Source organism: Macaca fascicularis, chromosome 15, assembly GCF_037993035.2.
Source record: "Macaca fascicularis isolate 582-1 chromosome 15, T2T-MFA8v1.1".
NCBI classification, from domain to species: Eukaryota; Metazoa; Chordata; class Mammalia; order Primates; family Cercopithecidae; genus Macaca; species Macaca fascicularis.
In genome coordinates this window covers 81,149,467-81,174,391 of record NC_088389.1, presented here as the reverse complement: position 1 = coordinate 81,174,391, position 24,925 = coordinate 81,149,467, and the positions used below count along the sequence as shown (strand labels likewise).

Here is a 24,925-nt window from a genome sequence, read left to right as displayed (position 1 = left end):
CAGTAACAATATAGATTATAGATGTCCTTATTCTTTTTCCTGGAACATTGCTCTTTATCTTGTCAGTATTTGATTTGGACTTTAAAATTAGTGGTTTTGTACACTTCTGACAGTTATTATAAAGTACTATATATTCCACATAAACTGCATGATGTTCTTTGAGAGTACATGCTGAAAAGTTTTTTTTTTTTTCAGCCAGCAGAAGAAATGGAAGAGTAGGACCTACCTAATTTGACAATATCTATAAAAGTTACAAATGCAGTCTATTTCTCAGAATTCATTTCTGAAGTATTCTTTCTTATGTGTGACATAACTCGTGCACATTTATTAAATACAACATTTTTGAAATCATAAAGCATTGGAAAGAGACCAAATAAGTGTATATTAATAGAAGATAGACTAAGGGATGGTACATCTATATAGTGGAATATGCAGATGTTAAAAAAGTAGAGGGCACTTGCTATGTATGGATATGGAGGACAGCAAGGCGCAGAATATGCTTATGTGAGCTTTTATGTAAGAAGGAGTGCTATATAATGATATTTTTATTTCATTGTATTTTTTATTTTATTTATTTGTTTTATTTTATTTATTTATTTTGCCTAAAGAAACCCTAGAAAGATATTCAAGAAACTATTAAATGTGCTTTCTTGTAAATATTACTTGGAGAACCTGGGTGTGGTGGCTCACACCTGTAATTCCAGCACTTTGAGAGGCCAAGGTGCGTGGATCACTTGAAGTCAAGAGTTCGAGACCAGCCTGGCCAATATGGTAAAAACCCATCTCTACTAAAAATACAAAAATTAGCTGGGTCTGGTGGTGCATGCCTGTAGTCCTAGCTACTGGGAGACTGAGGCAGGAGAATAGCTTAAAGACGAGAGATGGGGGCTACAGTGAGCTGAGATTGTGTCATTGCACTCCAGCCTGGGAGACACAGTGAGACTCCATCTCAAAAAAATAAATAAAAATTTACTTGGAAAAAATAGGGCAGCTAGGAGGGGCAGAGGTGGATAAGAAATATTTTTCACTGTATACTTTTTATTACTGTATTAGTTCGTTTTCACACTGCTGATACAGACATACTTGAAACTAGGAACAAAAAGAGGTTTAATTGGACTTATGGTTCCACATGGCTGGGGAGGCCCCAGAATCATGATCGGAGGTAAAAGGCACTTCTAACATGGTGGTGGCAAGAGAAAAATGAGGAAGAAGCAAAAGTGGAAACCCCTGATAAACCAATCAGATCTCATGAAACTTATTCACTATCATGAGAATAGCAAGGGGAGAGACCAGCCCCCATGATTCAGTTAACTCCCCCTGGGTCCCTCCCACAACATCTGGGAATTCTGAGAGATAAATTCAAGTTGAGATTTGGATGGGGACACAGCCAAACCATATCAAATACTGTTTGGGTTTTTTGAGCCATGCCACTGTATTGTCCATTGAAAATAAAACTTTTTTTTTTTTTTTTTTTTAAGTATTGGGAACTTGCATGTATACTAATATTGATAGTGGGTTTTGGAAATTTACTGAGTGTCTGTTTTTGAGCAGAAAATGTTATGTTTGGACACATCGGAGTCCTCCTTTTGAGACTTTTGGTTGTTGGTGATTTTTTTCTCCATTGTCAAGTACTTGAGCATTTCTTCTGCAACAGAAACCCTACCATTAGGAAGCTTAATGGATGCTCTTTTGGTTGCATTAGATGGATGAAGAAACAAAGATGAACTAAATATCCAACTTCTACTTTCTAGGAGTTGCCATTACTTCTGTGTAAAACAGGGATAGAAAGTTTTTGTTTTATTTTATTTTATTTACTTCTGTGTAAAATAGGGATAGAATGTTTTTGGTTTATTTTGTTTGCAGAAATGTGAATGGTGTAAAGCTTCTTCAAACATGGACACACATACACACACACAAATAAAAAGAAAGGCTACCTTTCCTTCTGCCATTTTATGTAAGAGTCTTTCTATACATAAAAACAGACAGCAAAATTGCTACTGAAAATTTGTAATTCTTTTCCTAGATGATATTTTTCAAAAGCCGAAGTTGCTAAGAACTCCAGTTCTCTGCATGAACGAAATTTCGTCTGGCAAGGCTGTTGATGGGAGAGGAGTCTCATTTTGCTTTCAGGATAGACACTAAGCGTCAGTACATTTGTAATCGTGGTAACTACTCCTGTCTTGGTTAGAGCTTTCATGGTAATAATTTCTCTTGATAAAAAATTTATTACTGAATGTATAGTGGAGAAGAGGAAGCTTATTAATAATCTGAATTTATGTGAGGTATATGCTATATTTTATTTTCCCACTTTCTTCCATGTCAAATATTTTTCAAGATTTTTAGTGGCAGTGCTTCTCTCTTTTTGCTAGTTGGAAACATTCATATTATTCAGAAACAAAAAATCCTGTTGAGGAAATTGGAGACCAATTTTCTGTATTAGTCTGTTCTTATACTGCTATAAAGAAGTACCTGAGACTGGTAATTTATGAAGAAAAGAGGCTTAATTGGCCGGACGCGGTGGCTCACGTCTGTAATCCCAGCACTTTGGGAGGCCGTGGCAGGCGGATCATGAGGTCAGGAGATCGCGACCATCCTAGCTAACACGGTGAAACCCCGTTACTACTAAAAACACAAAAATTAGCCGGGCGTGGTGGCGGGCGCCTGTAGTTCCAGCTACTCGGGAGGCTGAGGCAGGAGAAAGGTGTGAACCCGGGAGGCAGAGCTTGCAGTGAGCCGAGATCACTCCACTGAGCTGAGATCACTCCACTGCACTCTAGCCTTGGCGAAAGAGCAAGACACTGTCTCAGAAAAAAATAATAATAATAATAAAAAAAAATAAAAGGCTTCATTGACTCTCAGTTCCGCCGTGTGTCCAGGAAGCTTGTCTGGGGGGGCCTTAGGAAACTTAAAACCATGGCGGAAGGTGAACCGGAAGCAAGCGCATCATCACAATGGCGGAACAGGAGAGAGAGAGAGCAAAGCTTAGAATATACCAGGAGTCTGGTGTTGCTTGCCTGTTTTTAATGCTAATAAGTAAGTGTTAGCTCTTTTTCTCTGGGGGATTTCTTAACTGTTCTATTGTAAAAGCAACTACTATAATTGCCTTGTGTAATACCCAGATCACTGGATTTGCTATATACTAGGCTTCATGTACCTGAAGCTGCTAACAGGATTGTCGTTTAGTTTTCAGAATTCAATTTATAAAATGTCATTATTTTCCCCCTTCCACTGCAATAGTGGAGCTGAAGACAGGGAAAAACAAGCAAATATTTGAGAGTGTGAATTGCTTAAGTTGAGGGTGTGAATGTTGGAAATAAACATACTGACCTCTAAATAAAGTGAGAGAAACCATTATTCTTTCTAAATTTTCCATGTGCCCGTAAAATGGGAATGGTGATTTCTTTAAGGTATTGCTCTGGAGAATTTAAATAATTGAGTTAAATACCAAACTTCACATTTATAGAGCCTACTAAAACCTTCACAAGTGGAGGCTTACAGACTAGAGTTTTAGTTTTATTTTTATTTTTTCTGTAGGGAGTGGAGTAGGGGAGGCAGCAGCACACTTAGGTGATAACTTGCACAGCAGTCACAATGTTGAAATTTGAAGAAATCTAGTGAAAATTAGAAAATTAGAAAATTTTCACTAGACATGAATAAATAATTAGGAAAGAATATAAAAATAGCTGGAGATCACTAGAGGGGAAAGAGGCACTGCAAAAGTTACTGGAGGCAATACAAGAGAAGAAAATAATTAGGAAACAGTCAATAAGAAATGTCATCCCATTCTCTCCCCTGGCTGCTTTTTGTGCTTTGTTCAGTGGGTGAAAATTCTGGAATGTTTGTTGGTGTCTCTTAGCACAACATCTTATCAAGATATTTTCATTTTCTCAAAGTGAAATGCGATCCCTCTACCTTCTTAGGATGACAGGCACATGTGGAAGCATCAGAGAGGAACTCGGGATCCCACGAGCTAGCCTCTGCTTGATGCACAGTGGAGGAGATGCCTGAGGTGTCAGCAAATACTGAAGATTTTTATTTCCAGGGGGTTAGAAACTTTACCTAGCTTCTCTGCTCTGCACACATAAGGAGTAATTGGATTATTTTCCCTGAGTCAGTAAGGTTTTCGGTGTCACATAATCTCAGGGAAACAAATGCAATTGCTTAGATCTCAATATACTCCTCAGATGGCAACTTTGAGGAGGTAACCAGGAGGTATCTGCACTCCCTCTGTGCTCGCCTGGGGCCTTCTGACCTTCTCTATAAAAAGCCCTTTTTGTATTGATGCTCCTGGGTGGTAGTGGGTCGGATGGCCATTACATAATAACAACCTCTTTTTTTTCAGTCAGGCTAGCTGTTATGCAGAGAGCTAGGAGTGGATTACTTCTTGGCAGGAATAGGCACAGAAAAATCTATCCAGATTTTTTTAAAATGGAAACATTGTGAAAAAAATCTTGATGTCTCTGAAATTGGAGGATGTATTTTATCTGAAGAAAATGGGCTAGGGAATGTTGGGGTCGTTTCTTAGCTCTGACCTTAGTAAGTCATACAGGCCTTTTTATACTGATGTTGCATTTTTAAAAGACATCTTTACCTCATGGGGGGAAAACACTAGACCAAAAGAAGGCAGACTTGATAGTTTTAGTTCAGGCTGTGTTGTCTGAGTTGTCCTGCAAGCTGATACCAATCACAACTTCCCCGAGCCTCTCCTTTCTCATCCCTTCAGTGAAGGCCCTCTGTAATACCCAAGTCCTTTCCAGTTCTGAAGTCTGTTCAAATTGGGGGCAGCTGGAGGACTCATGGAGGTCCACACTACTGAAATTAAGAGGACTTTTTTTTTTCCTTTTTTAAAGAGAACATTTTTAAAATCTGGCTTTATAACTCAAGGATATTTTAAATACAGATTACTATTACATTTGTATTTTGTAATGAATATTTCAGATTTATGTTTGTGCCTTAAAGCTAATTGACTGTGAAGAAAACAGTTTTATAAACAGAGCCAAAGAGAAAGTATGTATGCCTGGATGTATTACATCAGACAAATAATCACTTTACTCTCATGATATATTAGTCCATTCTCATACTGCTATGAAGAAATACCTGAGATGGGGTAATTTATGAAAACAAGAGGTTTAATTGACTTACAGTTCCACATGGCTGGGGAGGCCTCAGGAAACTTACAGGCCTGGCAAAAATTGAAGGGGAAGAAAGGCACCTTCTTCACAGGGCAGCAGGAAGGAGAAGTGCCAAACAAAGGGGGAAAAGCCCCTTCTAAAACCATCGGATCTCGTGAAAACTCACTCACTGTCATGAAAACAGCATGGAGGAACTGCCCACATGATTCCATTACCTCCTACCGGGTCCCTCCCATGACACATGAGGATTATGGGAACTACAATTCAACATGAGATTTGGGTGGGGACGCAGCCAAACCATATCACATGGGTTTGGATTATCCCTTCCTTTTTTCAGTTTTTCATAGCCCATTTTTTGTGGATGCTAAAACCAAAATTGCTGTCCACATGCATAGCATATCCATAACCCTCTTACCTTCCATCACTTTCTGGGACTTGTTCTTATTTTAGAGTAATTTTAAAGACTGAACATGCAGAAGCCTCATTGCCTCTTAAAGATAAAGGATGCACTTTTAGAGGATGTACTAAGTCTGGTGTTGGAACCTTGATACTGTCAAGGGCTGACATTTCCTCTTTAAGAATCAGCTCCCTCACACCACAGGGTACTAGAGAGGTCACATGGGCTGTGAAAACTGGGCACTCAGGGCTGGATAGATTGATTGCTAACAGACATATATATAGTCTGCTTTCTTCAGCAGAATTAGTACCTGGCTTTGCACCTTCAGCTTGAGCATGAGCTCAAATGCATTTTCTTTCCTTCTTTTTTTTTTTTTTTTTTTTTTTGAGACGGAGTCTTACTCTGTCGCCTAGGCTGGAGTGCAGTGGTGTGATCTCGGCTCACTGCAAACTCCACCTCCGGGTTCAAGCGATTCTTCTGCCTCAGCCTCCTGAGTAGCTGGTATTACAGGTGCGTGCCACTATGCCTGGCTAATTTTTGTATTTTTAGTAGAGACAGGGTTTACCATGTTGGTCAGGCTGGTCTCAAACTCCTGACCTCATGATCTGCCCACGTTGGCCTCCCAAACTGCTGGGATTACAGGTGTGAGCCACCGTGCCTGGCATCAAATGCATTTCTATACAAGGTCCAATCAGAGTAGTGGCCAGTCCCACTCATATGTTCAAAATATATCCTGAGGAATGCAAAGCAACATTTTTAGTCTTTTGTCTTAATAATTCTTCTATTAGCAACTTCATTAGACATGCCCTAGTGTGTAACTTCGTCACTGAAACCATATCATTGCCTCCCAGATAGCCTTCTAGACTCCTAACCTTGGAATAGACGGAGGAATATTTAAACTGTCTCTTAGTTTTACAGAAGCAGAAAATGCTAGGGTTGTAACCCAGGTCTCCCTGACGACTTGGCCTGTGTTGTGCCTACTAAATTCTTCTTGTCGTCTCATTTGCTCTATTGTCATGATGTTGGTTGAAGGGAATTAGTAAAATCGGGCTGGCATTAAATCTCTGGGAACTAGAAAATGGGCTAAGATTTAGATGGCATATTCACTTTCTGCATTCCCTTTGTCTGTGTGCTTGTTCTTATTCACTCCTAATTTTTTCCTGTAGCTGGTCTTTTAGCATTTTGTTGTCAACCTTGCATATAATTGCCTGGGTACTCCCTGAGGTGATCCTGCTAATTTTAGAAGAACTGAAAGATGAATATTACATATGGTAGTAGAAGGAGTCCTGGATAGGAAGACTTTGCAGTCCCGGCTTCAAGTCCAGATGCAGGCAGTCACCTGTCACTTTGGTCAACATCTTAAGGCCTCCAGGCTTCAGTTGTCTTGTCTAAAACATGGCACCTTTTGCCTCTGAATTTCTGACTCATAAAATGGTCCAAGCCATATTGTCAGTGATTACTGCTTTTGATATCAGCTTCATACGAGGTAGCTTTCCAGGCTGCTCTAACTTTCGGATTACATAACAGAGAGAGAGAGTGGCTGATGGATGGGTATCTCGATATCTGGCATGTTGTGGTGAGTGGGAGAGAGCCAGAAGAAAACCCTTGGAAAGTATTTTTTAAAATCTGTGTGAATATGTTTATATTGGGATGGTTCTGAATTCTAGACTTTAGATAAACTAAGAAAATTGGATGTAATATCAAGAGATAAAATTCCATGAGCTGAAGCTGATGAGTAATATACAACTAAGAGAGGAGAAAAGGAAATAAGAGATTAAATGAGGTAGAGAAAAATGATGTTGGGCAGGCCATTTAACAAATTATCTGACTTTGTTTCTGCTTATGCAAAACAGTTGGACTAAATTATACCTGAACTCCTGTTCTGTGAAGGTCACAAGTACAGATGTTTCTAACCTTGAAGGGAAGTAAGATGTTTATTCATTTTTTGCTTTTAGTTTTTGTTCTTTCCCTAAAGATATAGAATATGCAAATTATTTAAAAATCAAATACAGGCCAGGCGCGTGCCTGTAATCCCAGCACTTTGGGGACCAAGGCAGGTGGCTTACGAGGTCAGGAGATTGACACCATCCTGGCCAACATGGTGAAACCCCATCTCTACTAAAATACAAAAAAACTAGCCGGGCATGGTGGTGCGTGCCTGCAGTTCCCAGCTACTTGGGAGGCTGAGGCAGGGGAATCACTTGAACCCAGGAGGTGGAGGTTGCAGTGAGCTGAGATCGTGCCACTGCACTCTGGTTAGGTGACAGAGTGAGACTCCGTCTCAAAAAAAAAAAAAAAAAAAAAAAAAAAAAATCAAATACAGAAAGACATGGGGGAGGAAAAGCCAAAATTCTCTTAAATATTCCTCTCTATATAAAACCATGATTGCGTCACTGTCAGTGAATTGGTAAAGATACTATTAGACTTCTGTGCAAGCAGCATGAACTGTTGCATAACATTCAAGGTGAAGGAAACAAGCAGTCACAGCTTATATTTTTCCAAACTAAATTAAATCCAACTGAAATGTATACTTGCCAGATTGACAGGAATTTCAATATCACCCTCCAGGGATATTCTCTCCTGTGCCTAGTTTGCCAGCTCCTGAACCCCAACTACCGCAAGTGTGTACAGTCTAGAAAGGAATTTGGTGAAATCTGCTTTCAAGCAGAGAAGAGCCTTACCATCCACCAATCTCCTACTGCCATCCCTGCCCTGCCCTCAGCCTTACTGCCATGTGGCACCACTATTGAGCACTAGCCCCTCTTGGCTGTCCAGTAGCGCTTGATTTTGATACTGTGAAATATGAGCTTGAGCTCCCAGAAAAGACCACGTGCCTCCTTGAACAAGGGCAGCTCTATTAGTTCAGTGCATCAACCATTTTCTGTGTTACATAATATATCATTGATGACATATGCCATCATTTATTCAGCCAGTCATCTCATGGTAAATGCTCAGATCAGTATTAATTATAAATAGTGTCACGATGAACACTTTACATATATCTTTGACCATCTATCTGTGTTTTTAGAGCTAACACTCAGGAGTCATGTTGCTGTATCAAAAGGTTTACCCGTTAAGTTTTGACCTGTATTGCAAGTTTGCATTCTGGAATAGATGCACCGGTTTACATTCCCGAGGTGCATTGGAGTGCATTTCCTTGTCACGTTTGCTGATGATCTCTGTGCAAGAAGAAAATAGTTCTGGCTACCACAATCTCAGAAGAAGAACATATGGTCATACACATGGCAACATTATCTCTAGAGAACTTGGGTTCCTCTGGTGTTCAGGATCCATCTGCTATGGATTTATAATTTTTCTTGTTTCCCCTCCCTAAGTTGGTGTTGAATTGGTCATGTTGACCCATTTAAATTCAGAGGATGAGCTATTTTATTTATCTCACATTCTCTTACCATATTTGAAGAAATGGCCAGATTTTTCTCAGCCTTCCAACCCTTTCACTGTGTTTTGTCATGTATGTAGGATTTACCCAGTAGCAAAACTATGAATTCAGGGTCTTTAAGCTAAAACTTCCTAAAGCAATACCCAAAGACTCAGTTGTGAACTAAAAAATCTATGGGACTCTAGAGGAGTGGGATATCCCCCCCCTTGACCTTTTGGTTCCCTGGATTCCTGTGGTTAGGTTAGCTGGAACTAATTGCTGAATATTTGTTGTTTTCTGAAGATAACCAGTTATTGTCTTGTGTTATCTTATTGTTCTTTAGCCACATTAATTTGTCTTTCTGACTTGTGTATTTTACCCTTATTCTTTTTTTTTTTTTTTTTTTTTTGAGACGAAGTCTCGCTCTGTCACCCAGGCTGAAGTGCAGTGGCCAGATCTCGGCTCACTGCAAGCTCTGCCTCCCAGGTTCACGCCATTCTCCTGCCTCAGCATCCCCAGCAGCTGGGACTACAGGTGCCCGCCGCCACGCCTGGCTCATTTTTTGTATTTTTAGCAGAGACGGGGTTTCACCGTGTTAGCCAGGATGGTCTCGATCTCCTGACCTCGTGATCCGCCCTCCTCGGCCTCCCAAAGTGCTGGGATTATAGGCGTGAGCCACCGCACCTGGCCACTACCCTTATTCTTTAGAAATATTTCTCTGTTCTGTGCTTGTGATTGATTTCTAAGGTCTCCTAGAAGTTACAAAGGGCCTGTGTTAAAATCCTGTCAGCAATAACGCCATATGGTTTCCTAGATGTTCTGCAGACTAAAGAAAACACTTGTTCTGATATTTTAATCAAACTCTGAGGACTTAAACATATGGTATAAAGAATGCTAGTTAATAGCTTTTTGTGTTATTTTAATGGCAGAAACTACAAGTATGTTTGCACCAACCTAAAGAGAACCATGTCAGAGTAGCAGAAGAGCTCATCTCAAAGCCTATCTTAGAGAGATGGGTGGACCTGTTCACTGTGTTTCATCATGCTAATATGAAGTGTGCCTGCCTTTGGGCAACTCATTTCATATTGAGCCTTAATCCCAATTGGTAAAATGAACTATAATCTTTCATCATTCCATAGATTTCAGCTTGAAGTGGGCCCACAGAGTAAGAGAGGGTAGGGAGTGAAAATGGAGTCACAAACCCAGCAGAGAATCCTCCCTCTGGTTTCTGAATAAACGTCGTATATGCAGAAGAAATCAATACATAGAACCTTCCCAGAGAAATCAGACTAACTGCAAAACTTGAAAAGCTTTTGCTACAAAATACGTAGAAATGATGGATAAAACAAAACAAAAATATGTTTTCATTCAGAGCTAACCAGAAAGTGTTATCAGGAGCCTAAAATGAAGAGGGAAGCCAAAGACCTGAGCTGTTTCAGGAGTGAGGGGAGAGGTGGCAGCAGGTAGTGGGGGTGAGGGTAGGGCTTGAGTATATCATGTATCATTTGGGGCCTCTTTGAGAGGAGAGATTGGAAATGAGTCACAAGCATGAGTATAGAAATTGGGAAAGAGGTAGTAAAATAATTACTGTTATTAGTTGATATGATTATATACCTAGAAAACTTTACAGGAGCAATTGAAACAACACGACAAACAATAAGCGTGTTCATTTTAACATACAGAAATATTAGCATATAGAAATAGCCTACATAGATGCAAACAGCCACTAATTAGAAGATATCGTGTAAGGAAAGATCTCATTTGCGGTAGCGTTAAATAAAGATAAAATTCCTAGGTATAAATGATATAATTTTTCTATTTAAAAAATAAATATACCACATGTATAATTTTTCATGAAAGAAGACATAAGAAACAGAAAAGCATACGATGTTCTTTTTATGATTGAAAAGACTTAGCATCATAAAGGAGTCAGCTTTCTCTAAGTTAAACTATAAATGTAATGTGATACTTATACAAAAGATACTATTTTTAGTAAGACAAGCCTATTATAAATTTATGGAAAAAAGTTAAGTATAGCCCAGGAAAATATAAGGAAGGATAATAAGGAAAACTAGCCCTAATATATATTTAAAATTTTTTTAAAATCTTTGATATTTAAAACAGTGTATTACTGATTAATGAAGAAACAGATTAATAGTTTAACATAAGATACAAGTAGATTTCAAATCAGTAAAAAAAATAGATAATTCAATAAAAGGTTTTGGGAAAGATGGATAGTCCTCTTGGAAAAAAGACTAGATCCATAATTCACATCTGGGATCCATAATTCACATTGGCAGGACCAGGAAGAGTTTCCAGTGGAATAAATAAAGATGTAAATGTTAATGAATGAAATCATAAAAATCACTAGAAGAAACCATTGAAGAAATTTGAAAGTAGTTTTGATTTAATGGAAGCTTTTCTAATTATGATCCCAAACGCAGAAACAATAGAGGAAAGAATCAGGATGTGTACCTATATAAAGAGAAATCATGTTGCAAAAAAAAACAAAACATGAGCTGGGTCATGAAAAAATTTAAACAGATGAAAAAGCAAGGAACAAAACATAGTGAACCCTCTTGTTTCCATCTCCCAATTTCAGCCATTTCAAACTCATTTCAAAGCTGAATTTCTTTATTTTGAAGGTAATCCTTGCTTATCATATCATTGCATCTAAAACAATCTGCCTGTGAATAGAAAAGAGTCCTTTTTTTCCTCAACATATTAAAATGCCATTATTACAATTAGGAAATTAGTGATTCCCTAATATTCATGATCATTTTTAAGGCATAGGGAAAATGAGTCTTCCAGTAAATAAATAATATCCACTTAAATATTTAAAAGGCATATTCTGTGATTTTCAGAAATTTTTTTTAAAAAAGAGATTAATATACTACAGAAATTTCTATTAAACTAAATTTAGACACGCTTCCCTCTTTCAGTGTTCCAAATGCCCTGAATCTGTTAATGCCTTGCCGTCAGCTGGTTATGCCACTTGATTATGCTTTTGTTAATCCTGGATCTTTCTCTGACCTGAATGAAGCCCATTGCTTTATCCTGCCTTAAAAATCGCTTAGGACTGTGACAGATGACGGCGCAGCAGTCTGTAATAAATCCCTCAAGATGGGGACACATCAGACATTGTCAGGACCCTCAAGCTCTTGAAGGAGGATTCAACAGAGATGAAATTTGGAGGTAGTAGTAGCCTGGGTGCCACCAGAATTTCCCACCCTTTATCAAATGAAAATGAGCTGCATTCTTTGGGTAGGGAATGATTTTAAGGATTGTATGGCTCGGGGAAAAAAAAAAATAAAAATATTTTATAAACAACTAGCTTGAGTGAATCTCTTTTCATAAAAATATTTAAGATGCAGGTAACATCAATCAGTAATGAGTGATAGATGTTGAATTTTGATGTAATAATCACAAGTTTGAATATTAAAATTAGTGTGTTTAGAATAACATGGCAGTTTCATTTCCAAACAGTTGAGGAGGAGGGACTCCACCTTAACTCATTCTGTGAGGTCAGCATCATCCTGATACCAAAACCTGGCAGAGTCACAATGAAAAAAGAAAACGTCAGGCCAGTATCCTTGATGAATATAGGTGCAAAACTCCTCAGGAAAATACTAGCAAACCAAATCCAGTAGCACATCAAAAAGCTAATCCACTATGATCAAGAAGACGTTATCCCTGGGATGCAAGGTTGATTCAGCATATGCAAATCAATACATGTGATTCATCACATAAACAGAGCTAAAGACAAAAACCACATGATCATCTCAATAGGTGCAGAAAAGTCTTTTAATAAAATTCAGCATCCATTCATGTTAAAAACCCTCAACAAACTAGACATCAAAGGAATATACCTCAAAATAATAAGAGCCATTTATGACAAGCCTACAACCAGCATCATACTGAGTGATGAAAGCATTCCCCTAGTAAACTGGAAGACGACAAGGATGCCCTCTTTCACCACTCCTATTCTACATAGTAGTGGAAGTCCTAGCCAGAACAGTCAGCAAGAGAAGTAAAAAGCATTCAAATAGGCAGAGAGAAAGTCAAACTATCTATCTTTGTAGACTATATGGTTCTATACCTAGAAAATCCCATAGTCTCTGCCCAAAAGCTCCTTGATCTGATAAATAACTTTGGTGAAATTTCAGGTTACAAAATTAATGTACAAAAATCAGTGGCATTTCTGTACACTAACATCATCCAAGCTGAGAGGCAAACCGAGAAAACATCACAATAGCCAGAAAAAGAATAAAACAACCAGGAAAACAGCTAACCAGGGAGGTGAAAGATCTCTACAATGAGAATTTTAAAAACTGTTCAAAGAAATCGGAGATGACACAAAGAAATGGAAAAATATTTTATGCTCACAGATAGGAAGAATCAATATTGTTAAAACGGTTATACCCTCCAAAGCAATTTACAGATTTAATGCCATTCCTATCAAAGTACCAATGACATTCTTCACAGAATTAGAAAAAATATTAAAACTCCTATGGAATCAAAAAGCCTGAATAGACAAGGCTAAGCTGAAAAGACAAAGCTGGAGACATTGCATTACCTGACTTCAAATTATGCTACAGGCTATAGTAACCAAAACAGCATGGTACTGGTACAAAACAGACACACATACCAATGGAACAGAATAGAGAGCCTAGAAATAAAGCCACACACTTACAACCATCTAATTTTTGACAAAGTTGACAAAAAGAAGCAATGGGGGAAAGTATTTCTTATTCAGTAAATGTTGCTGGGATAACTGGCTAGCCAATATGCAGAAGATTGAAACTATACCCCTTCCTTACATCATGTAAAAAATTAACACCAGAAGGATTAAAGACTTAAATGTAAAATCTAAAACTGTAAAAATCCTAGAAGGATAACCTAGGACATATCGCTGTGGACATAGGACTTGGCAAAGATTTCATGATGAAAATGCCAAAAGTAATTGCAACAAAAACAAAAATTGACAAAATAGAGATCTTCTGAATAGCAGAAGAAATTATTAGCAAACAGACAACCTACAGAATGGGAGAAAATATTTGCAAACTATTCATGCAACAAAGGTCTAATATCCAGAATTTATAAGGAACTTAAATTTTATAACAAAAAAACAACCCCATAAAAAAATGGGCAAAAGACATAAGCAGACACTTTTCCAAAGAAAGCATACATGTGGCCCACAAGTATATACAAACATGCTCAACATCACTGATCATTAGAGAAATGCAAATCAGAGTGACAACGAGATACCATTTCACACCAGTCAGAATGACTGTTATCAAAAAGTCAAATAACAGATGTTGGTGAGATTGCAGAGAAAAGAGAATGCTTATACACGGCTGCTGGAAATGTAAATTAGTTTAGCCATTGTGGAAAGCAGTGTGGCAATTTCCAAATGGAATTACCACTCAACCCAGCAATCCTATGTTGGATATAATCCTAAAGGAATAGAAATCATCCTACCATAAAGGTACATGCATGCGTATGTTCAGCACAGCAGTATTCACAGTAGTAAAGACATTAGAATCAACTGAAATGGACTTGATGTGGAAATATGTATCATATGTAGCATATTCAGGCCACTTAGGTTGACATAGATTCAACGTTTTACAACGTTTTAGTAGATATCAAAGTAATGTCTATATATCTAATGTAAGAGATAAAGTAATATATTCTAAGTAAAACTTAGATTTGTGTCATTTGAGAGTTTACCCCTTTTATTCTGGAGTGCAAAGGGACATGCCCAAGGCCACTAAGTAGGGCCTGAATCCCATCTCACAATCTCAGTGCCTTTTTCCTTTTCATGTGATCATACTTCTTCCTTTCATACCTTTAAATCGATTATCTTCCTGCATTAGAATGTGTGTTGAAGTTTTGAACAAAGCGTAATAGGCATGAACGTGTTTTTATGCTTTCTTAATGTAAACTGTTTTTCTCCCCATTGCCTGTGATGCTAGCACCTCTTCATGAACTTTCCTGTCCTCTCAGTTGCACCAGGCTTTTGATTCTGCCAGATGCAGTGGGAAAGCAATTGCTCTTCCTAAGGAAATCCATGGTTGGATTTATTTTCCTCTTACCTTTTCTTGCCATGGTAAACTTTTATGGTCATTTATCTCTGTCATAAAAATGAATGAATATAGTACATGTAATCTTGCCTGTCTTAAATTATATGACATATACTGTTTATGTCTTCATTCTAGTTTCTTTTATGTGAATGGGCATTTTGGTTTATGAAGAAAGATTTGTATCTTGTTTTGTTCCTCCTGGCTTTAGACATCTTATAGGTGAGTCCCTTAGGGTGTTGGATCTTCCTTGCAGGGCCCTCTATTCCTGATATCTAAGACTAATCTTACACCATTAAAATGAATAATGAACCTGAAAAAAATGGAATCCTGCTTCTCACATAGGAGAGTCAGGAGAGGCTAGAAAATGTTGCTGTAGGGTTTTGCCTCAACAAAATAGTAAGCATTTGAAAGGAAATTCAAGCAGTGTGCTTTGGCCAGAGAAGTGTAGCATCTCAGAGTAAAGGGGATTTTTAGGCAATTTATATGTACATGCACTTGACATATAAAACCCTTACACTGCTAACCAGTAGTCAGCCAATCCTTGGTTAACCCTGCTGAAGACCAGAAAATCAGGAGAGCAGCCTACAGTAATAGGAGGAACTTGTGCTTTTAATCTGGCAAATTTCTATATCCTGACTGCAACACACACATGCTGTGACCTTGGGTAAGACCCTTGACTCTCTGATTCTCCATTTCCTTATTGTGGTCTCATTAGAGAATTAAATGACATATTAACTACTATTATTTTAATCTATCACATCTGAGCTGAAATATCTTCCACTAGTTCTCATTTATTCCTTCCAAATCTTCCTCTTGGGGTCATACAGAACACAGTTGTAATCTCACTAGTTATCTTCTAGGTGTGTTTAATTTCAAGTCTCAACTCTCTCTAGGGCTGTCACTATCTTTTATGTGTTTGAAAGCTGTGCAATCAAAGGACAATGGAGACAGAACACTGGTAAGCTGAAGTCGCCTTCTAGCATTCTCTATGATCTACCTGTATTTTACTGTGCTGTACTAACTTTGTGCCGTGCAACAGTCACTTTGTGAACTTGTGGTGTTTGTGAACAGAAGCTCAAATTAAATACTCAATTTCAGTCATTAACTGATGTGAAAAACTGTTCCTTTTCTGGATGAAAATATACATATGTTTGGGCAAAGGAGCGTGAAAGTTGATATTGGTACCAGACACTTTACAGCTATTAGACCTTACCCCTAAATCCTTACATCTAAGATTTAAAGCACGGTCTTTACGTAAGCCTGTTTCACTTGCTACCGATAATAAAAATCCTGTCCTAACACAGACAATTGAAAAAGTAACCTCATATGCATATTCTGTTTCACACTCCTCTTGTGTATTTACTCTTCATGTGTCTCTGAAATCCAAATAAAAGGTGAGACCTAGAGAGACACATATTCACGTTTGTCCTCTTAGAAGCATGTAGATTTTATGCATGATGTCCCCATTATTGTAATTGGAGTGTGCAAAGATAATTCAGCAAGTCCTTATGTCTCAGTGTCTCAATTATGAATAGTTTTTGATTCAGTGTTGCCCTGAGGGCCTCTGAGATGGGTAAAGAAACTGTCTGTCTCCAGATTCTGGACTCTTCCCAAGGTCTTGGCTTCTTTCTTGCCATCGTGGTCATTGTTCTTCCCAAGTTCTCTGCCTGCTTCTTGACATCCTCATCACTGTCCCCACTCCTTTCATTTTTCTCTTCATTTTTCTACAGTCTCACTCGTATTTGTATTTGGTTTTGATAGTGAGACTGAATTTTGTTTCATCCTAAATGATTGTCACAGTTTATTTCATTTTTTGATTTTGACTCTTAGTATTCTTTCATGTCAAATGTTTCTGGAGAAACTCTACTTTGCGTAATTTAGGGACCCCAGAGTAGAGCAATTCCAGTTTGAAAATATTCTAATTTGGCTTTTAAAAATGTAAAATGTGAGAATGAAACCATTAGAGCTTGACTTTCTTAGAAATTTGTCAAGTATATATTTAACAAATATATATGGTTACATTATATTCTATTTATAAATTAAATGTTCTTTAACGATGAACACCTGGTCAAGTCTCTCTAGTGGCTTTAAGTAAAGACCACTTCATTTACCCTCATGTGGCTAAGATAATGCTTTTTGTTGTGCTTCAGGTTCATTATGTGAAAGCAGTCCACTTCTGAGATTAGTTTAAAATGTTCTATTTAAAGGCTGTTTGTGTGGCCCCATTTAAGAAATTAGGCTATGCAAATACAACCTGATTACGAGATTCAGGTTTAAAGAAATTTGAGGTGCATTTGAGGTTCTTTGTTACCATCGATCGTAGGTTTTACTGGAACTAAACCCCTGAGATTCAGGCTTGTTAGGTTTTACTCAAGAATTCCATTTCCAGCACCAGTACCTTTCATTCTGAGTGGTAAGTGACCAACCTATGATTTTTCTCCCTATTCAGCAATTGATTTTGTTTCCTTGATATACTTTTATTTGTCAGTTTCCTGCTGCCATAATTCTTACTCCTATCAAGACATTCATTTTTGTTTCTAATGTGGGTAAAGTGTTTAGACCAGAGGTTCTGCTGATCTGTGATTCTCTAAATTATCCAGGTTGAAATGTTTCCCAGGGCTTGTTCATTTGGGGACCATGAAAAATCCATTTGGCCTAAAAAGCTTGGTTTATTTGTGTACTGCTTATAAGATAAGTCAATCGCTTACAATATCCTGTCGTGGATGGAATAGACCACTCATGAATAGAAAACAGAACGTATTAAAACCTTTAATCAAAGGGTGGCGCCAAGATGTCCAAATAGGAACAGATCGGCCTCCAGCTCCTAGCATGAGTGACACAGAAGATGGGTGATTTCTGCATTTCCAACTGAGGTACTGGGTTCATCTCACTGGGGCATGTTGGACAGTGGGTGCAGGACAGTGGGTGCAGCCCAACAAGCGAGAGCCAAAGCAGGGTGAGGCATCACCTCACCCAGGAAGCGCAGGGGGAAGGGAATTCCCTTTCCTAGCCAAGGGAAACTGTGACACACACCACCTGGAAAATCAAGTCACTCCCACCCTAATACTGCGCTTTACCAAGGGTCTTAGCAAATGGCACAAAAGGAGATTATATCTCACACCTGGCTTGGAGGGTCCCACGCCCATGGAGATTCCCTCATTGCTAGCACAGCAGTCTGAGATCTAACTGCAAGGCGGCAGTGAGGCTGGGGGAGGGGCGCCCGCCATTGCTGAGGCTTAAGTAGGCAAACAAAGCGGTCAGGAAGCTCGAACTGGGTGGAACCCACCCCAGCTCAAGGAGGCCTGCCTACCTCTGTAGACTCCACCTCTGGGGACAGGGCATGGCCAAACAAAAGGCAGCAGAAACCTCTGCAGATGTAAATGTCCCTGTCTGACAGCTTTGAAGAGAGTACTGGTTTTCCCAGCAGAGAGTTCGAGATCTGAGAATGGACAGACTGCCTGCTCAAGTGGGTCCCTGACCCCCTGAGTAGCCTAACTGGGAGACATCCTCCACCAGGGGCAGACTGACACCTCATACCTCACACGGCCAGGTATACCTCTGAGATGAAGCTTCCAGAGGAACGATCAGAGAGCAACATTTGCTGTTCAGCAATATTCACTCTTCTGCAGCCTCTGCTGCTGGTACCCAGGCAAACAGGGTCTGGAGTGGACCTCGAGCACATTCCAACAGACCTGCTGCTGAGGGTCCTGACTGTTAGAAGGAAAACTAACAAACAGAAAGGACATCCACACTAAAACCCCATCTGTACGTCACCATCATCAAAGACCAAAGGTAGATAAAACCACAAAGATGGGGAAAAAGCAGTGCAGAAAATCTGAAAATTCTAAAAATCAGAGCACCTCTTTCCCTCCAAAGGAACACAGCTCCTCGCCAGCAATGGAACAAAGCATGACGGAGAATGAGTTTGACGAGTTCAGAGAAGAAGGCTTTAGATGATCAAACTTCTCCGAGCTAAAGACGGAGTGTGAACCCGGCATAAAGAAACTAAAAACCTTGAAAAAAGATTTGACGAATGGCTAACTAGAATAACCAATGTAGAGAAGTCGTTAAATGACCTGATAGAGATGTGAAAACCATGACACGAGAACTATGTGACAAATGCATAACCTTCAGTAACCGACTCTATCAACTGGAAGAAAGGCTATCGGTGATTGAAGATCAAATGAATGAAATGAAGTGAGAAGAGAAGTTTAGAGAAAAAAGAATAAAAGGAAATGAACAAAGCCTCCAAGAAATATGAGAATATGTGAAAAGACCAAATCTACGTCTGATTGGTGTACCTGAAAGTGATGGGAGAATGGAACCAAGTTGGAAAACACTCTGCAGGATATTATCCAGGAGAACTTCCCCAACCAAGCAAGGCAGGCCAACATTCAAATTCAGGAAATACAGAGAATGCCACAAAGATACTCCTCGAGAAGAGCAACTCCAAGACATAATTGTCAGATTCACCAAAGTTGAAATGAAGGAAAAAATGTTAAGGGCAGTCAGAGAGAAAGGTCGGGTTACCAACAAAGGGAAGCCCATCAGACTAACAGCAGATCTCTCGGCAGAAACTCTCCAAGCCAGAAGAGAGTGGGGGCCAATATTCAACATTCTTAAAGAAAAGTTTCAACCCAGAATTTCATATCCAGCCAAACTAAATCTAATAAGTGAAGGAGAAATAAAATCCTTTACAGAAAAGCAAATGCTGAGAGATTTTGTCACCACCAGGCCTGCCCTACCAGAGCTCCTGAAGGAAGCACTAAACATGGAAAGGAACAACCAGTACCAGCCACTGCAAAAACATGCCAAAATGTAAAGACCATCGAGGCTAGGAAGAAACTGCATCAACTAACGAGAAAAATAACCAGGTAACATCATAATGACAGGATCAAGCTCACATATAACAATATTAACCTTAAATGTAAATGGGCTAAATGCTCCAATTAAAAGACACAGACTGGCAAATTGGATAAAGAGTCAAGACCCATCAGTTTGCTGTATTCAGGAGACCCATCGCACATGCAGAGACACACATAGGCTCAAAATAAAGGTATGGAGGAAGATCTACCAAGCAATTAGAAAACAAAAAAAAGGCAGGGGTTGCAATCCTAGTCTCTGATAAAACAGACTTTAAACAAAGATCAAAAGGCACAAAGAAGGCTATTACATAATGGTAAAGGGATCAATTCAACAAGAAGAGATAACTATCCTAAATATATATGCACCCAATAGAGGAGCACCCAGATTCATAAAGCAAGTCCTTGGGGACTTACAAAGAGACTTAGACTCCCACACAATAATAATGGGAGACTTTAGCACCTCACTGTCAACATTAGACAGATCAATGAGACAGAAAGTAAACAAGGATATCCAGGAATTGAACTCAATTCTGCACCAAGCAGACCTAACAGACATCTACAGAACTCTCCACCCCAAATCAACAGAACATACATTCTTCTTAGCACCACATCGCACTTATTCCAAAATTGACCACATAGTTGGAAGTAAAGCATTCCTTAGCAAATGTAAAAGAACAGAAATTATAACAGTCTTTCAGACCACAGTGCAATCAAACTAGAACTCAGGATTAAGAAACTCACTCAAAACCACTCAACTACCTGGAAACTGAACAATGTGCTCCTCAGTGTCTACTGGGTACATAAGGAAATGAAGGCAGAAATAAAGATGTTCTTTGCAACCAAAGAGAACAAAGATACAACATACCACAATCTCTGGGACACATTTAAAGCAGTGTGTAGAGGGAAATTTACAGCACTAAATGCCCACAAGAGAAAGCAGGAAAGATCTAATATTGACACCCTAACATCATGATTAAAAGAACTATAGAAGCAAGAGTAAACACATTCAAAAGCTAGCAGAAGGCAAGAAATAACTAAGATTAGAGTAGAGCTGAAGGAGATAGAGACACAAAAAGCCCTCCAAAAAATCAATGAATCCAGGAGTTGGTTTTTTGAAAAGATCAACAAAATTGATAAACCGCTAGCAAGACTAATAAAGAAGAAAAGAGAGAAGAATCAAATAGAGGCAATAACAAATGATAAAGGGGTATATATCACCACTGACCCCACAGAAATACAAACTACCATCAGAGAATACTATAAACACCTCTACGCAAATAAACTAGAAAACGTAGAAGAAATGAATAATTTCCTGGACACATACACTTTCCCACGACTAAATCAGGAAGAAGTTGAATCCCTGAATAGACCAATAACAGGCTCTGAAATTGAGGCAATAATTAATAGCCTACCAACCAAAAAAAGTCCAGGACCAGACGGATTCACAGCTGAATTTTACCAGAGGTACAAGGAGGAGCTGGTACCATTCCTTCTGAAACTATTCCAATCAATAGAAAAAGAGGGAATCCTCCCTGACTCATTTTATGAGGCCAACATCATCCTGATACCAAAGCCTGGCAGAGACACAACAAAAAAAGAGAATTTTGGACCAATATCCCTGATGAACATCAATGCAAAAATCCTCAATAAAATACTGGCAAACCGAATCCAGCAGCACATCAAAAAGCTTATCCACCATGATCAAGTGGGCTTCATCCCTGGGATGCAAGGCTGGTTCAACATACGCAAATCAATAAATGTAATCCAGCATATAAACAGAACCAAAGACAAGAACCACATGATTATCTCAATAGATGCAGAAAAGGCCTTTGACAAAATTCAACAGCCCTTCATGCCAAAACCTCTCAATAAATTTGGTATTGATGGAACGTATCTCAAAATAATAAGAGCTATTTATGACAAACCCACAGCCAATATCATACTGAAAGGGCAAAAACTGGAAGCGTTCTCCTTGAAAACTGGCACAAGACAGGGATGCCCCCTCTCACCACTCCTATTCAACATAGTGTTGGAAGTTCTGGCCAGGGCAATCAGGCAAGAGAGAAAGAAATAAAGGGTGTTCAGTTAGGAAAAGAGGAATTCAAATTGTCCCTGTTTTCAGATGACATGATTGTATATTTAGAAAACTCTGTCTCAGCCCAAAATCTCCTTAAGCTGATAAACAACTTCAGCAAAGTCTCAGGATACAAAATCAATGTGCAAAAATCACAGCCATTCTTATATACCAATAACAGGCAAACAGAGAGCCAAATCATGAGTGAACTCACATTCACAATAGCTTCAAAGAGAATAAAATACCTAAGAATCCAACTTACAAGGAATGTAAAGGACCTCTTCAAAGAGAACTACAAACCACTGCTCAGTGAAATGAAAGAGGACACAAACAAATGGAAGAATGTGCCATACTCATGGATAGGAAGAATCAATATCGTGAAAATGGCCATACTGCCTGAGGTAATTTATAGATTCACTGCCATTCCCATTAAGCTACCAATGACTTTCTTCACAGAATTGGAAAAAAACTGTTTTAAAGTTCATATGGAACCAAAAAAGAGCCGACAATGCCAAGACAGTCCTAAACCAAAAGAACAAAGCTGGAGGCATCGTGCTACCTGACTTCAAACTATACTTCAAGGCTACATTAACCAAAACAGCATGGTACTGGTACCAAAACAGAGATATAGACCAATGGAACAAAACAGAGCCCTCACAAATAATACCACACATCTACAACTATCTGATCTTTGTCAAACCTGACAAAAAGAAGAAGTGGCGAAAGGATTCCCTGTTTAATTAATGGTGCTGGGAAAATTGGCTATTCATAAGAGAAAGCTGAAACTGGATCCCCTCCTTAAATCTTATAGAAGAACTAATTGAAGATGGATTAGAGACTTAAATGTTAGACCTAACACCATAAAAACCCTAGAAGAAAACCTAGGCAGTATCATTCAGGACAAAGGCATGGGCAAGGACTTCATGTCTAAAACACCAAAAGCAATGGCAACAAAAGCCAAAATTGACAAATGGGATCTAATAAAACTAAAGAGCTTCTGCACGGCAGAAGAAACTACCATCAGAGTGAACAGGCAACCTACAGAATGGTAGAAAATTTTTGCAATCTACTCATCTGACAAAGGGCTAATATCCAGAACGTACAAAGAACTCAAACAAATTTACAAGAAAAACACTCCATCAAAAAGTGGGTGAAAGATATGAACAGACACTTCTCAAAAGAAGACATTTATGCAGCCAACAGACACATGAAAAAATGCTCATCATCACTGGCCATCAGAGAAACACAAATCAAAAGCACAATGAGATACCATCTCACACCAGTTAGAATGGCGATCATTAAAAAGTCAGGAAGCAACAGGTGCTGGAGAGGATGTGGAGAAATAGGAACACTTTTACCCTATTGTTGGGACTGTAACCTAATTAAACCATTGTGGAAGACAGTGTGGCGATTCCTCAAGGATCTAGAACTAGAAATACCATTTGACCCAGCCATCCCATTACTGGGTATATACCCAAAGGATTATAAATCATGTTGCTATAAAGACACATGCACACGTATGTTTATTGTGGCACTATTCACAATAGCAAAGACTTGGAACCAACCCAAATGTCCATCAGTGACAGACTGGATTAAGAAAATGTGGCACATATATACCATGGAATACTATGCAGCCATAAAAAGGGATGAGTTCATGTCCTTTGTAGGGACATGGATGCAGCTGGGGGCCATCATTCTCAGCAAACTATTGCGGGAACAGAAGGCCAAACACCGCATGTTCTCACTCATGGGTGGGAGTTGAACGGTGAGAACACTTGGACACAGGAAAGGGAACATCACACACCGGGGCCTGTTGTGGGGTGGGGGGAGGGGGGAGGGATAGCATTAGGAGTTATACCTAATGTAAATGACGAGTTAATGGGTGCAGCACACCAACATGGCACGTGTATACATATGTAACCAACCTGCACGTTGTGCACATGTACCCTAGAACATAAAGTATAATAATAATTTAAAAAAAAATTTCAAAACATTTCTATCTTAACACAGGCTGCTTTTTTAAAAACTTTTATTTTAAGTTCAGGGGTACAAGTACAGGTTTGTCACATTGGTAAACTTGGGTCATGGGGATTTGTTGTACAGATTATTTCATATCCCAGTTATTAAGCCTAGTACCCATTAGTTATTTTTCCTGGTCCTCTCCCTTCTCCCACCCTCCACCCTCCACCCTCCCAAAGGCCTCAATGTGTGCTTTTTTCTTCTGTGTCCGTGTGCTTTCATCATTTAGCTCCCACTTATGCGTGAGAACATGTGGTGTTTGGTTTTCTGTTTCTGTGTTAGTTTGCTGAGAATAATGGCCTCTAGCGCCATCCATGTTCCACAAGGGACATGATCTCATTGTTTTTTTGGCTGCCTATGAGTTTATGTTTTAAGTTTCTGTGTAATAGTGAACCCTATTTGTATCTGTCAATTTTTCTGTCTAAAGTAATACATGTTGACAATTTGCTTATGTATATATATGAAGGTTTTTCTCCAAATGTTGAACCATATTTGTAGAAATACCGTATATCTATATATCTATCCAATATATAAAAACCATCTGGAACTAATATATACCTAACTAAACTGCAACAACAACAATAAATAAGTCACAACATTCCTCTTTAAACAATAAGAAATAAATAAATAAAACCTTTAATCAAGAAATCATACCAAATTCCTAATTGCAGATGTAAGAGCGTATTTCTTGTGTGGCAAGTCCATGAAACTAAAGGCCTGATCCATACATAAATGTGTGATACCCCTCAGCAGAGAGAGATGCTCCAGATATTAGGCTGTTTTTGGTACTGTCTCTAACATGCAAGTGGGCTGTGTATCATTGGTGTCTTTTTCTCCAGTGTGCCTAGTAGAGCATCCTAAAGTAAAGCATCTTCAGCATTACAACTGAAGGTGTAAATGAGCATGTGAATAATTACATGCTTCGTAAAAAGAAAATGTTTCTCATTATATTAACATAAATATTATATAAGTGTGT

At 38.8% G+C, this 24,925-nt stretch overlaps 1 protein-coding gene across 4 annotated transcripts in view; it reads left to right on the top strand.

Moving 5' to 3' along the window:
• The window catches only part of SH3GL2 (SH3 domain containing GRB2 like 2, endophilin A1), a 232,440-nt gene that overhangs the window by 119,600 nt on the left and 87,915 nt on the right, over positions 1-24,925 (top strand). Inside the window, exon 2 of one of the 4 annotated variants that reach the window (XM_045373289.3) lies at positions 15,885-15,949. The exons of the other annotated variants lie outside the window; for them this stretch is intronic. Coding sequence (XP_045229224.1) covers positions 15,902-15,949 — 48 coding nt within the window. The 5' untranslated portion in view covers positions 15,885-15,901. The remainder of the gene's footprint in view (positions 1-15,884; positions 15,950-24,925) is intronic. 4 annotated transcript variants of the gene reach the window in all.